Genomic DNA, 14,433 nt, shown 5'->3' with positions numbered 1-14,433 from the left:
ATCATCCCCGTTCAATGGTCACACCCATCATACGTAGCTTTTCGCTTAATCAGGTATAAACGAAGTTCTCCGTGCAGAAATCAGTGTTTTATATAAGTTCAATCATGTACTTTCACCAGAATTTGTGGCATGATGAAAATGTGTTTCTGTATAAAAGTCGTTATATTGTAATACTTAGTACAATAGTCCTAAGAGATAAGGATTTTGAAATTGCACATTGATAACACAACTGAGTGGAGACTTTATCTGAGACAATAATCATTCTGATAGCATTTCATAGCAATGTGTCTGTTTACCTATCTCCTATGCGGTATATAAATTTTCTTTCTTTCTCTTCCTCTCTCTCTGGATAATTTTCTGACACATTTTTCACTCTTTCAAATCCATTTCGTTTTTCTTCAGGACTCTCTTTGCTGACTTTGTACACCGCTGAAGGTAAGATTTTCATCAAGTGCGAGCTCATCATGTCTTTGTTCAAAAAGGTATGTTTGATTTTTTTTACCCCTTTATTTCGTCCTATATACTAGTAGTTTATGGGACAGTCTAAATATTAAATAATTGTTTAAAGTTATTGAAAAATAAACGAGATGAAGTATATATAGATAAAGAACGGTATTTACGCTCAAAAGTACATAAAACATTACAAAATAGGTGCGGAGCAAACAAGGACCTCCAAATCATCAGAGGTGGGATCAGGTGCCATGGAGGAGTAAGCATCCCCTGCCTTTAACATGTTTAACGAACAGTGACATGCTCAAAATTCCATTCAAACAATAAACCTGCATTGAACAAATGTCATGAAGGAATAATCATGCATAGTTACATGTAACATATAATTATGTTAAGCATTGAGAAGCTGTTATCGGTACGCATATATTAGATTTAAAACATTTTTACAAGTCATCTTATTTTCTATAATTCATAACATTTAGTCATTTAGCCTAACATTAAGTGAAGTCAAGGGTGGACTTTTGTGAAATGACATTGAACATATTTTTTGATTTGGTCATCTTGTGGTCAAGTGCTATCAGGATATCTTTTTTAAGGTGTTGGGTTGAGATGTTTACGTTGTGATGACGTCTTAGAGCCTCGTTTTTGTGAGCGAATAGAGTACTGCCAAAACGGTGACGTAAGAGAATATAAATGTAGCCTATTTTTCATCCAAATATTTTCTAAATATGAAGAAAGCCAGTTCACAAATTGATGAAAAGTTAACAAAGAACTGTACTTAACTTTGAAACAAGGATTTAAAAATACTAATGCTAGTAAATATTCTCTGTATCATATGAAAATATAAAAGAACTACATGTAACTAACTGTAATAATTGCAAATTTAATGCCAGAAAGAGGGATCGAAAGGAAATGTGTTACTTGTGATGTTGCTTCGTGATTGATTTGACTACCATAAACGTTTTGCTAAAGTAACAAACTACAATGTTTTGAACCAAGATATTAAAATTAGTATTGTTTTTAACATGGTTTTATTAATTGACAGGTGTGTGGAGTTCAGAGGTACAGGAAAGAGAACGGAGATACGTCTTTCTGGACTGGTTGTATACAGCAGTCGGTAAACTAACTAAAAATTACTATAGTTCAGTATAGTTTACTGTACTTAGCGGTAGTTAACTAAACTCAACATTTTGTTGATTTAGCAGCTTAAAATATCTCTAAAATGCAAACCGATGATGAAAAATTTTTGAAATATGGAAATATATACTTAAAAAAATCTTTAAATATTAAGCATTTTTAGGTTTCAACTAAAGAACACACAATATATGAATTTGAAATTCATTGTCAAAATAATTTTGATGAAATATACTAGTAGTAAAATCATTTATTGACAACAGTTCAACATTCAGACTTAGTGAACTATAATAGTTTTGGTAGAACCCCCCCAACCCCCCCAACCCCCAAAAAGTTTGAAATATTGGCGACAAATAAGGAGAATTTTTTTGAATTTGTTTTATGCATATGTCAAGTGTAGAACATGAAATAAAAATTAAGGTAACAAGGTAATCTTTTTTTTTTTTTATCAATTTTCACAATGAACAGCAAGATATGAATCAGACTTTATGTTTTCATAAAACCTTGTTTCTTGATGCTGTGGTGTCACTTAGACTTTCGGTCTCCTGATTTAAATATGTCTTAAAATGACTACTTTTATAAACATATAGAGTTGTCCAAACGTCACCAACAGAACGATTGTACAGACAAACAAACGGAAGATTCATGGATCAGTTTTGTGTCAGGAGTGTTGCCATGGTGATTTATGTAACGCAGAAGGCTGTGGGGCCCCAGGTAGGTCGAGTACTGAATATTTCGTATCATTAAGATACAGGACAAACATCACTGTTCTGATAGTAGAATATTTCTTATAAGTTTGATACAGGGCAAAAATCGCTGCTCTGCAAAAGTCCAATTGATTATCATTAGAAATATATCACATTTTGTGTTATACATGTACATAAAATTAATATGTTCATCCAAATGAACATAGGTTAATAACCTTTGAATGGAATTCTTTTATGTATGCAAGGATATGGCACGCCAAATTCACAAAAATGAGCTAAACATAGTTTCATAGTTTATAAACTAGGTTTATCGACTGTAAACTATAGTTTACAAACCGTGAACTCTAGTTAACAATTCGTCAACTATAGTTTTCATTAAAAAAAACTATATATAATAGTTGTTACTATAGTTTACGAATGCTTTATCTACGTTTATCTATCTGTAATAAAACGTTAACAATAGATTTTGTTGATAAACATAGATTCACGTCTGTTAGCTATGATTTACAATCGTGAACTATAGTTAAGAGTTGTTAATTGTAGTTTCCCAAATCGTGAAACTGTACTAGTATTTGTCAGATCGTTAACTATATTTAAGAGTTGTAAACCATATTTTACAAATCATGAAACTGTATTTTTCAGATAATCTATGTTTTTCAATCGCAAATGATTGTTTTCAGTGTTAAGTATAGTTAACGGTTCTGAAACATAGATTATCACGTTAACTATAGTTTACAGATGTAAAATAAAGATTAACGTTGTTAATTATAGTTTACAGTCCGTAAACTATAGTTTACAACCAGGAAACCTAGTTTATCGACTGTGAAACTATGTTTAGCTCATTTTTGTGAATTTGGCGTGATATTCAAGGAAAATAATTATGTTTATCAATCTAAATCGATGACACTTGATGATAAATGTATTTGATTCTTTTTTCATTTCATGACACAACAATATTGATATACCTTTAAAAATTAGACTCTTAGCTACTCGTTTAGAAATGAAAGCAAGAGCTCTTTACGATTTGTAATTAACGTTCATTACGAGAATTTTAATTTTATAGTGTGGCATTTATGTTCGTTTTACCTTAATGTGTTGTAAATAGATGTTTATATGTATTTTTTTCATAATACCAGCCTATCCAACTTCTAGAGGGCCGATCTGTTTTAATTGTGCTCACACCTTAAATCCCTCAGACTGCCATCACGTGACTCTGTGTGGAACCAATGAGGTAAGGGATAGCATATATCTTTATACCGTATAAGCAGAGTTTTTAGCGAGGATTTAATTTTGGCATTATTAGCGAGTGTGCCAAGATCGCTAAAATCTAATATCGCTAAAATTTCATTCCGCTTTATTTGTAAAATCTTTTATAGTGAGCTTTTTAGAATTAAAATTTTAAATTAAAATTTAAAACAAAAAAAATTAAATAAAATTAAATTAAATCAAAATTAAAACTAAAATTTTAAAATCGCAAAAAAAATTTTTTAAGGACAAATCGCTAAATTTGCATCTCGCCAAAATTTTCACTTATACGGTAATAATACATGTACATCAGTTAATTCGAATTTACAAAAGTAACTACTATTATTTGTATGATTTTATATTGATTTGCAGTCCAGTGTAGTGTACATTTTACTTTGATTTGTTGTTAATTGATATGTAAATCAATAGCCTTGTTTATTTATTAATGAAAATGCATAAACGACACACAATTTATACATTTATTAACAACAAGAAGCGTTGTTCATGAAAGGAAAGAATCTTGAATTCTCCTTCTGTCCAAAAAAAAAACACAAAAATCCAATGAGGAAATTAATAAATGCAGATACTCGAACAGTATTCAGTCTCAAATTCCACTAAAACAATAAAAAAAATCAGGAGCAGATAAAACAAAGACTTCTCAAATATCAGAGATGAAATCAGGTGCCATGAAGGAGTAAGCATTCCCCTGCTGACCGGTCACACCCGCTGTGTGCTCCTCGTCTTCATCGGGAAAAAGGGAAAATCCGTAGATAATGCCAAATGTAAACAAAAACTAACAATTAGTGTGAAAAACGTCTGTCATCATTTGATAGGTTTTATTTACTGACAATGCCATTGAATCGACAAATGAATTTAAAATAATGACTACACCATAATCTAAGCCAACTGTATAGCGGGTTTCTTGAGCTGGTGTAATATATATATATATATATATATATTTTTTTTTTTTTTTTTGCTAAATTTGAAGAATTTTTTTTGGCGAAGACAAAGTTCAATTACATTGCAAAAAAGACGAAAATTCACCTTTTAGATAAGATTTAGTACACGTGACATTCGTTTGAATACCGATTTACATAAAGGTCTGAGAAAGTACAATGCAAATTGAAAGTGATATTGCTTAAACAACATACTAATCAAACTTATTTAAGTAATTTTTCTTGTATTCAATATTAATAATGATAAGTGCGGCGATTGAAATTTTAGCGACTTACTACCAAACCTCTAAAATAATATAAACCACAGATAGCATACCACTAAAATACGGTCATACGGGTTAATTTAAAATCATATACTGTAGGGAGCTCTGACGATAAAATACCATTTCAACTATAAAACCAATTGTTAATTGCTTTTACGCTTGTGTACGTTATTCAGTATATTATTGCACGACTGTACTTCTAATCAGAGTTAATCAATGTATCCACGACAGATGTGTTTTCTTGGTGAGAAACCTGTGTTTGGACAACGTTACTTTACAAGTCACTGTGAAGATAAACACGTGAGTATACTCTTAACAAGTCATTGTGAAGCTATGCACGTGTATACACTTAACACGTCACTGTGAAGATTTACACGTAAGTAAACATTCAACAAGTCACTGTGAAGATATACACGTGAGTATACACTGAACAAGTCACTGTGAAGATATCCACGTGAGTATACACTTAACGGGTCACTGTGAAGATAAACACGTGAGTATACACTTAACAAGTCACTATGAAGATAAACACGTGAGTATACACTTTACAAGTCTCTGTAAAAATATATACGTAAGTATACACTTTACAAGTCACTGTGAAGATATACAAGTGAGTAGTCACTGTGAAGATATACAAGTCAGTATACACTTTACAGGTCACTGTGAAGATATACAAGTGAGTATACACTTTACAAGTCACTGTGAAGTTATACACGTGAGTATACACTTTACAAGTCACTATGAAGTTATATACGTGAGTATACACTTAACAAGTCACTGTGAAGATATGCACGTGAGTATACACTTTACAAGTCACTGTGAAGATATACACGTGAGTATTCACTTTACAAGTCACTGTGAAGTTATACACGTGAGTATACACTTTAAAGTCACTGTGAAGATATCCACGTGAGTATGCACTTTACAAGTCACTGTGAAGTTTTACACGTGAGTAAACACTTAACAAATTTTCGTGAAGTTATACACGTGAGTATACACTTAACAAGTCACTGTGAAGATATACACGTGAGTATACACTTTACAAGTCACTGTGAAGATATACACGTGCGTATACACTTTACAAGTCACTTTGAAGATAATACCTGAATATACACTTAACAAGTCACTGTGAAGATATACACGTGAATATACACTTAACAAGTCACTGTGAAGGTATACACGTGAGTATACACTTTACAAGTCACTGTGAAGATAAACACGTGAGTATACACTTAACGGGTCACTGTGAAGATAAACACGTGAGTATACACTTAACAAGTCACCGTGAGGTTATACACGTGAGTATATACTTTACAAGTCACTGTGAAGATATACACGTGAGTATATACTAGTCTTAACAAGTCACCATGAAGATAAACACGTGAGTATACACTAGTCTTAACAAGTCACCGTGAAGTTATACACGTAAGTATACACTTAACAAGTCACTGTGAAGATATATACGTGAGCAAGTATCTAGCAGGTCTCCGTGAATATAAACGTTTAAGTATAAAGCTAACAAGTCACTATGAAGATATACATGTTAGTATACATGTTCACCATACAAGTCAATGTGAAGATATACACACAAGTTTACACCTAACTATTCACTGCAGAAATAAAAAAAAAACATAAATCTTTAACCCAACAAGTCACTGTGAAGATAAACACGTTAGTATTACACGTAACAAGCCAGTGTGAAGTTAAACAAGTAATTATATTCCTAACAATTCACTATGAACATACATGTATTTACGTAAATAAAATAGGGATGGCATTTTTAACCGAATGAGGAAGAGGGGGAAAGGTAATAGGAGTTTATAACAAGAATGAGGAAGAGAGGAAAAGGGTCATAGGGAACTTATAAAACAAATGAGGAACAAAGGAAATTAAATTTTTAAAGATATAAAACTTATAGGGAGCTTGTTACAAGAATGGGTAAGAGGGGGAATGGGTTATAGGTATCTTACAACAAGAGGTTGAAAAAGGGGAAATGAGTAATAGGGAGCTAATAAGAAGAATGAGGAAGAGAGGACAAGGGAAATAAGTAAGTTATAACAAGAATGAGGAAAAGGGGGAAAGGGTAATAGGTAGCCTACAGCAAGAACGAGGAAGATGAGAGGAGGGCGGAAATAAGATTAAAGATAAGCAGGTGCAGCGGGCTGGGATAGCAATGGTGATGGGGATACCGTATAAGTAGAATTTTTAGCGAGGATTTAATTTTGGCATTATTAGCGAGGGTCCTCAGATCGCTAAAATTAAATATCGCTAAAAATTGATTGCATTTTATTTGTAATTATAGCTTCTTAAGTAAGTATTTTAAAATCGCTAAAATTACCTCTCGCTAAAAATAAATTACAATTTTTTAAGGAGAAATCGCTAAAATTGCGTCTCGCTAAAATTTCCACTTATACGGTATCGAATATTTCTTTCTTATTCGTATGTAAATCTTATAGGTTGAGCTCACGGCATTTTAAAAATATTGTTAATATTCTAGGCATGTGAAAATCATGTGTCGGCGCCGATTATTGTTGGAAGAAAACGATCTTTTAGGGGCCGTAGGTCGTATGCACCATGCTCAGGTTGTTGCAAAGGGGACCTGTGTAATATCAACTGTAACGCCACCTTTACTTCTGGTACGATCATCAACACAGGACCTACAAACGGTATATTTTCCTTTAAATATTTCATGTCAATATATTTGAAAGTTGATAATCTTATCCTTACAAACATTTATTTTATTTTATATTCATAGTTCTGTTAAAGTAAAGCTTCCGATATTCTCTAGTCTTATATTATTAAATATATATGTTTGCTTATGTACTTCCACCTTGCTTTGTTCAGCACCGGCTCATTCAACAGAAATACCAGGTAATTACGCCTTCTACGCACATCTTACGTCATCAACATCTAACAATTACGTCATATTCAACAACGTTACAACCAATGAAGGCTTGGCTTACAGCGGGAGCACGGGGATCTTCACTTGTAAATACAGTGGACCGTATGTCTTCTCATGGACAATAGCGACCAGTAGTCATCGCTACACTGATGCAGATCTAGTGATTAACGATGTCGCTATCGGTTCCTCCTTCACAGACTCACGAGGGAGCAGCGTTACCGGCGACTCAAGTACGGGGTTTGTAGTGTATGACCTTAAGTCTGGGGACAAGGTCAGAGTCCAGATCAATGGTACGGCTGACGCAATGTATTCCACATTCTCTGGCTTTCGACTCAGTTACAGTAAGTTTTACTTCTTTTGACGAATGAAAGAGTCCATCAGATCCTTGTACATGTATAATCATTTTGTAGCCGTCAATCATTGTGTAAACTCAATGTTGATATATGATTTTTTATTTTTTCTCTAATTTGCTTTCTGTTTGATGAATGAAGAAGTTGCGTTGTTTCGTAAGAACATAAATCGTAATCAAAGTACTCAGACGTACAGAGAGCCGGGCTCATTTACAGAGTAGAGTGAATTTTTTTTACATAGATCACGTTTATATTCTGATGAAAAAATATTTTAAAATTATAAGCCACTGCCAGTGAGTTTTTCAATCCTAATACCACGGTCCGATTTTTTCAGAATCAGAATTAATCTGGTACCGCAGCTGAATGTAAACAAGTCTGGTTTCCTCTCCTGCTTTACCTCGTATGTGTAGAGAACTACGATAACACTGATTATCAAAAATCCTTACGCTAATGAACTATGTTCTTTGACTTAGGACTGAAGTTTTCAAAGTCATTACTACTAATGTTTTATATAGATAAAACCTCGTTTTATTTTTGTTGCTTTATTTAGCGTTTGCATAATCTCAAAGGCAGTTGAAAGTAAGAACTATATTTTTGCACGTAACTTTAAAATGGCGACTATGGGGTTGACATCCTGCCTTGAACAGGATCACTTAAGCCGGCAATTGCTCTTTGAGCAATAATCCCGGCTAAAAATTAGACTATCGCTCAATGCACGTGAACTAGTCCGTGCATTGTTTTATATGCAAACCATCGAACATAGCGTGCTTTATCAAAAGCAATCAATAAAGCTTAAAATTACCTAGATATGAAACGTAAGATAAACGTATGGTTTAAAAATGATAACTCAGAGAGGGAGTACTTTAAATTTGAGTCTGAAAAAACACGCAAATCCTACTATATATTGTAGATGACTTGTACTTTATATTGTAGATGACTCGTACTTTATATTGTAGATGACTTGTACTTTATATTGAAAATAATTCGTACTTTATATTGTAGATGACTCGTACTTTATATTGTAGATGACTCGTACTTTATATTGTAGATGACTTGTACTTTATATTGTAAATGATTCGTACTTTATATTAGATGACTTGTACTTTATATTGAAGATGACTCGTACTTTATATTGTAGATGACTCGTACTAAATATTGTAGATGACTCGTACTTTATATTGGACATGACTCGTAATTTATATTGTGGATGACTCGTACTTTATATTGTTGAGATGACTCGTACTTTATATTGTAGATGACTCGTTTTTAGCTCACCTGAGCCAAAGGCTCAAGTGGGCTTTTCTGATCAAATTTTGTCCGTTGTCTGTCGTAGTCGTTGTCGTTGTAAACTTTTCACATTTTCATCTTCTTCTCAAGAACCACTGGGCCAATTTCAACCAAACTTGGCACAAAGGATCCTTGGGTGAAGGGGATTCAAGTTTGTTCAAATGAAGGGCCACGCCCTTATTCAAGGGGAGATAATTATGAATTAGAGAAAAATTATAATGGCATTTTAAAAAATCTTCTTCTCAAGAACCACTGGGCCAGGAAAGATGAAACTCATGTGGAATCATCCTCAGGTAGTGCAGATTCAATTTTGTTCATATCATGACCTCCGGGGGTAGGATGGGGCCAAAATGGCCGATCAAAGTTTTACATAGGCATATATAGGAAAAATCTTTAAAAATCTTCTTCCCAAGAACCATTAAGACAGGAAAGATAAAACTCATGTGAAATCATTCTCAGGTAGTGTAGATTCGAATTTGTTCAAATCATGACCCCGGAGGCTAGGATGGGGCCATAATGGCCGTTAAAAACGTTGGAATATATAGGAAAAATCTTTGAAAATCTTCTCAAGAACCAGTGGGCCAGGAAAGATGAAACTTATGTGGAATCATCTCAGGTAGTGTAGATTCAAGTTTGTTCAAATCATGACCCCCGGGGGTAGGGTGGGGCCAAAATGGACGATCAAAGATTTTCATAAGAATATATAGGGTTCGAAATCTTTTAAAATCTCCTTCTCAAGTACTTCAAAGCCATGATTAGTGATATTTATTTGAAATCAGCCGGTGTGCTCAGGTGAGCGCTGTGGTCCCTGGGCCTCTTGTTTATATTGTTGAGGTGACTTGTATTTTACATTGTAGATGACTCGTACTTTATATTATAGATGACTTGTACTTCAAATTGTAATTGACTCGTACTTTACATTGTAGATGACTCGTACTTTATATTGTAGATGACTTGTACTTTGTATTGTGGATGACTTGTACTTTATCTTGTAGATGACTCGTACTTTATATTGTAGATGACTCGTACTTTATATTGTAGATGACTTGTACTTTATATTGTAAATGATTCGTACTTTATCTTGTAGATGACTCGTACTTTATATTGTAGATGACTCGTACTTTTTTTTTGTAGATGACTCGTACTTTATATTGTAGATGACTCATACTTTATATTGTAAGGGGTGTTAAGAAAGTTCGTTCCAGCATGAAATATTTTCAAAAATTTCAAAGTAGTGCTTAACTAAAGAGATGAATTTTCAAGTCTGACAAAATCACAAGAGTGTGCTTTAGATTTATAGCAATTCATTTCTTGAAGGAAATAAAAGGATTTTTCTTTCATATGAAAATACGTGTAACATCTTTTAAGCACCCGAATGATCTTGAGTGAAAATAGAGAACAATTTACTTTTGTTTCTTCATAACTTATCTTGCAAAAGACAAGCTGGTGAGCGTAGATATAAGAACGATAGATCTCTTTTCATAAGAATGGGATTGTCATTTTGAATTTTTTTTTACAGATTTGGTAATTTTTGCATAGTATTTGAAATAATGTTTTGACCTGTATACTTAATATATATTACAAATGTGCGTCATCTTTAAATTTCCTGAAAATACTTCATCTGTTTTAATACCTGCCCTACCGTTATTGATTCAACAAAAGACAGTTCAAACCTGATCACTAGGAAGAATGGACTCTTTATATATGGACTATCACAAATTGTAAATAACTTCTCATCTTATTTCTTTTCGAAAATAAAAGAAAAATGTAGAACGAACTTTTTTAACACCCTTTAGATGACTCATACTTTGTATTGTAGATGACTCGTACTTTGTATTGTGGATGACTCGTACTTTGTATTTTAAATGACTCGTACTTTATTTGGTTGAGATGACGAGTGATATATATTTAGATGGCTCGTACTTTACATTGTAGAAATGACTCGTATTTATATTGTAGATGACTCGTACTTTATATTGTACATGACTCGTACTGTATATTGTAGATGACTCGTACTTTATATTGTACATGACTCGTACTGTATATTGTAGATGACTCGTACTTTATATTGTACATGACTCGTACTGTATATTGTAGATGACTCGTACTTCTATGCTAGAGCCTCTTCCTCCCTAACCAGACCTTCTTCCTCTTCATATGGCTTCACTTTCGATAATGTAGTCACCAACAACGGGAACGTGTACCATTCCGGAAACGGCACGTTCGTCTGTCCAGAGACCGGTATGTATGCCTTTGCTTTCTCTGTAGAGGCCCATCGACAGGACTACATGGTGTACTTTTACCGTAATGGCGGCAAACGTAATGATCTCGGGGTGTGGCCGGATTCCTCTTCTGGACCGTACGAAGACACGTCTTCTACCTTACAGATTTTCCCTCTGACCCGCGGAGACAGACTCTACCTTTACCCGTCTGAGAGCAGCACTCTTCAGCCAAAGCATTCAACATTTTCTGGATGGCGCATTGGGACAAGTATGGATATGCTCATCTAATATAAAGCAGCTCAAGTACCTTATTGTCATCAAAAAACTTCCTAGCCATTTTTATGACTGTGCCTTTTTATTTTGTTTCATTTTCTCTAAATCTGCAAGTTAGTCTTAGTAGGACAAGAAAGTGATATTAATTAAAATCATATTAGGTGAGGATGATTTATTTATTGAATAAATCATTACTAATTCCATATAATTAAGATTTTGTTAAATTTTTGAGATGTTATTCCATATCAGTCTTCTACAACTCAGAAATAATCAATCATCTTTAAGGTAGTTCCCCCTCAGCGTTCATGGCGATGGCTCCCTCCTCAACCACCACTTCTCCGCTCTACTTCAGCACAGAATATCTGGACACATCCAGCTTGTTCTACCACACTAGATTTCAAGCTAACAAAGATGGCGTCTACTTATTCTTCTGGAATTTGGAAGCTGATAGTAGACACCTTAAGTCCTGGCTGCAAGTCAATAGTGGAACTGTAGGACAAACGGTATCTGATGGACGAAGCGCAGGATATGATAGCGGCTCCAATCTCGCCATTTTGCGCCTGCGTAAAAACGACATCGTCACTGTCAAACAGGATTCAACAGCTGATGGAGACCAGACCATGATTTCCGGTTATTTTATGTTCTCATAAACCATGATTTCCGGTTATTTTATGTTCTCAAAAACTTTTGTACGTTATATAATTATAAAGAATAAAAATGTAAAACTGTATTCATCTTTTTGATTATTAAATGTTTTGTCATGTTAGGCTCTGCCAAATCATAAACAGTATAAGGATATTTAGAGATTTCCTTCAGATGGAATTCTTAGTAAATTATAAATTTAAAGTAACTTTGACTGAATAGGCTGTGTTCACTGTGTGTTGGATACCCGAATACTTGAAAAGGGTACTCATATCGATACTGATCGATTTTTTTGTATTTTTTGTTACAAAATTGTGATGCAGTTCTATGCAATTTATCGAAAAAACATCACAAAAACCGACTTATAAGGAATGAATTAAATATCTACGAATTTATACGTGTATAACCTAGGTTAGGACAATCCATGCTTTATAAACTGCAGAGTGGTTGATAAAAAAGATTAAACCGTTCCAAAAAAGGTTATACCCGTGTAACTTAGGTAGGAATTACATTCATTCCTTCAAATTTAATTTTCCTTCCATGAGTGTAGAAAATAAATTTTTCCTTCAGAAATGTCTTTGATAAATCTTATTCTAAGAATAACTTCAAGCGGATTGATACGTTTCTGACGTTCATAAGTCGTTGTGATGTAGGTGACACAGGTTATATGCAATATAAGTTAAATTTTCTATCCAATCAAAATAATGGCGTGTCACAACTAAAATTAAATAATTAAATTGAATTAGCCAGAATCCATAATCTATCCTGCAGTGCCCATTATGCATCGGAAAAATGAAATGTTGATAACGTCCTAGCTTCATCGCAGTGGACTTCAACAGACATTAAATTGCTATCAAATACTAATAAGAGACAGAAAAATATTTATTTGCTTCATCTGAGAAATAACTATTTTAATTCAGCTGCATTTATCCATCCACAAATATAAAGAAATCTTAATTCCATCACTTCGCACGTTAGATATGCTTTGCAATGTGTACACGTGTTGCTTATATGTACCAATGGACGTCAATTTGTGAAATGTGCGGTAAGTAGATACTGTCGCCGAAGACAATTTGTAGAAAACGAGAATATACTAGTATTCTATCACAAGACTGATATTTCATGGATGTTTGAAAGAAGGAGAGAAAACGACAAGTTTGTAATGTAATAGGACTTACGAAAGGAGGAAACTTGCATTTTGGGTCTTACATGTAGAATGATGGATATGGAGATAACGAACGGTATTCAATCTCAAAGTACATAAAACAATACAAAATAGGAGCAGAGCAAACACGGACCTCCAAAACATCAGAGGTGGGATCAGTTGCGATGGAGGAGTAAGCATCCCCTGCTGACCGGTCACACCCGCCGCATGCTCCTTGTCTTGATCAGGAAATAACGAAAGAATCCGTTGTCAATTCAGAGTATAAAATGGACTAACAATTAGTATGAAAAACGTCAGTCCGCATTTGACTCAATGATAAATTGAATTTGCTGACAGGATCATTGTATAGACCATAGAACTTACGAAATGATGACTTTAAACGAGGCTGATGATATTCTTGTTTCACCAACTTGTTTGTCAATAATTTACCTCGTTTAAAGAATTGTTCATACGTAAAACATGCTCTTGCGTATCGAATTTACCGAGATATATAAACTCGGTGTGCAAGTGATGAAGGTTTACATGTATTATTGCATAAGTAAGGGAAGTTGACGATAGAAAAGTTAAAATCATCACGTTTATCATAGAGCTTGGTTGTTAGATTACCATTAACGTTTTTTTCAAGTAAAATATCCAAGTGTGAAACATATATTTAGAAATAAGTCAAATGATGATAGAATTCAAAGGGCATTTGAAGATTCCTTATCCTCTCAATGAAATCCGAACAATTATCAAGCTCAGTGGTCCATTCGAGTGAAAATTCTCGAGAGGGAGTTAAACAACAAACAAAATAGCAAACAAAAGTCCGTTAAAACAATACAAAGTTGGAGCAGAGAA

The 14,433-nt window shown here is 33.8% G+C and overlaps 1 protein-coding gene across 1 annotated transcript; it reads left to right on the top strand.

The window, feature by feature from the left end:
- Positions 1 to 282: 282 nt before the first annotated feature.
- LOC134281726 (uncharacterized) lies at positions 283 to 12,443 on the top strand. The gene is made up of 11 exons (XM_062764158.1): positions 283 to 310; positions 403 to 435; positions 1,047 to 1,129; positions 1,496 to 1,567; positions 2,175 to 2,298; positions 3,428 to 3,522; positions 4,987 to 5,055; positions 7,253 to 7,421; positions 7,600 to 7,998; positions 11,392 to 11,784; positions 12,075 to 12,443. The coding sequence occupies exons 1-11, from the start codon at positions 283 to 285 to the stop codon at positions 12,437 to 12,439; spliced, it is 1,830 nt and encodes a 609-aa protein (XP_062620142.1). The 3' UTR covers positions 12,440 to 12,443.
- Positions 12,444 to 14,433: the final 1,990 nt, after the last annotated feature.

Source organism: Saccostrea cucullata, unplaced genomic scaffold (assembly GCF_032062105.1).
Source record: "Saccostrea cucullata isolate Sc308-1 unplaced genomic scaffold, CSIRO_AGI_Scuc_v1 ctg398, whole genome shotgun sequence".
Lineage (NCBI taxonomy): Eukaryota > Metazoa > Mollusca > Bivalvia > Ostreida > Ostreidae > Saccostrea > Saccostrea cuccullata.
Note: the sequence above shows the minus strand (reverse complement) of the source record. Positions and strands in the feature narration are given on the sequence as shown.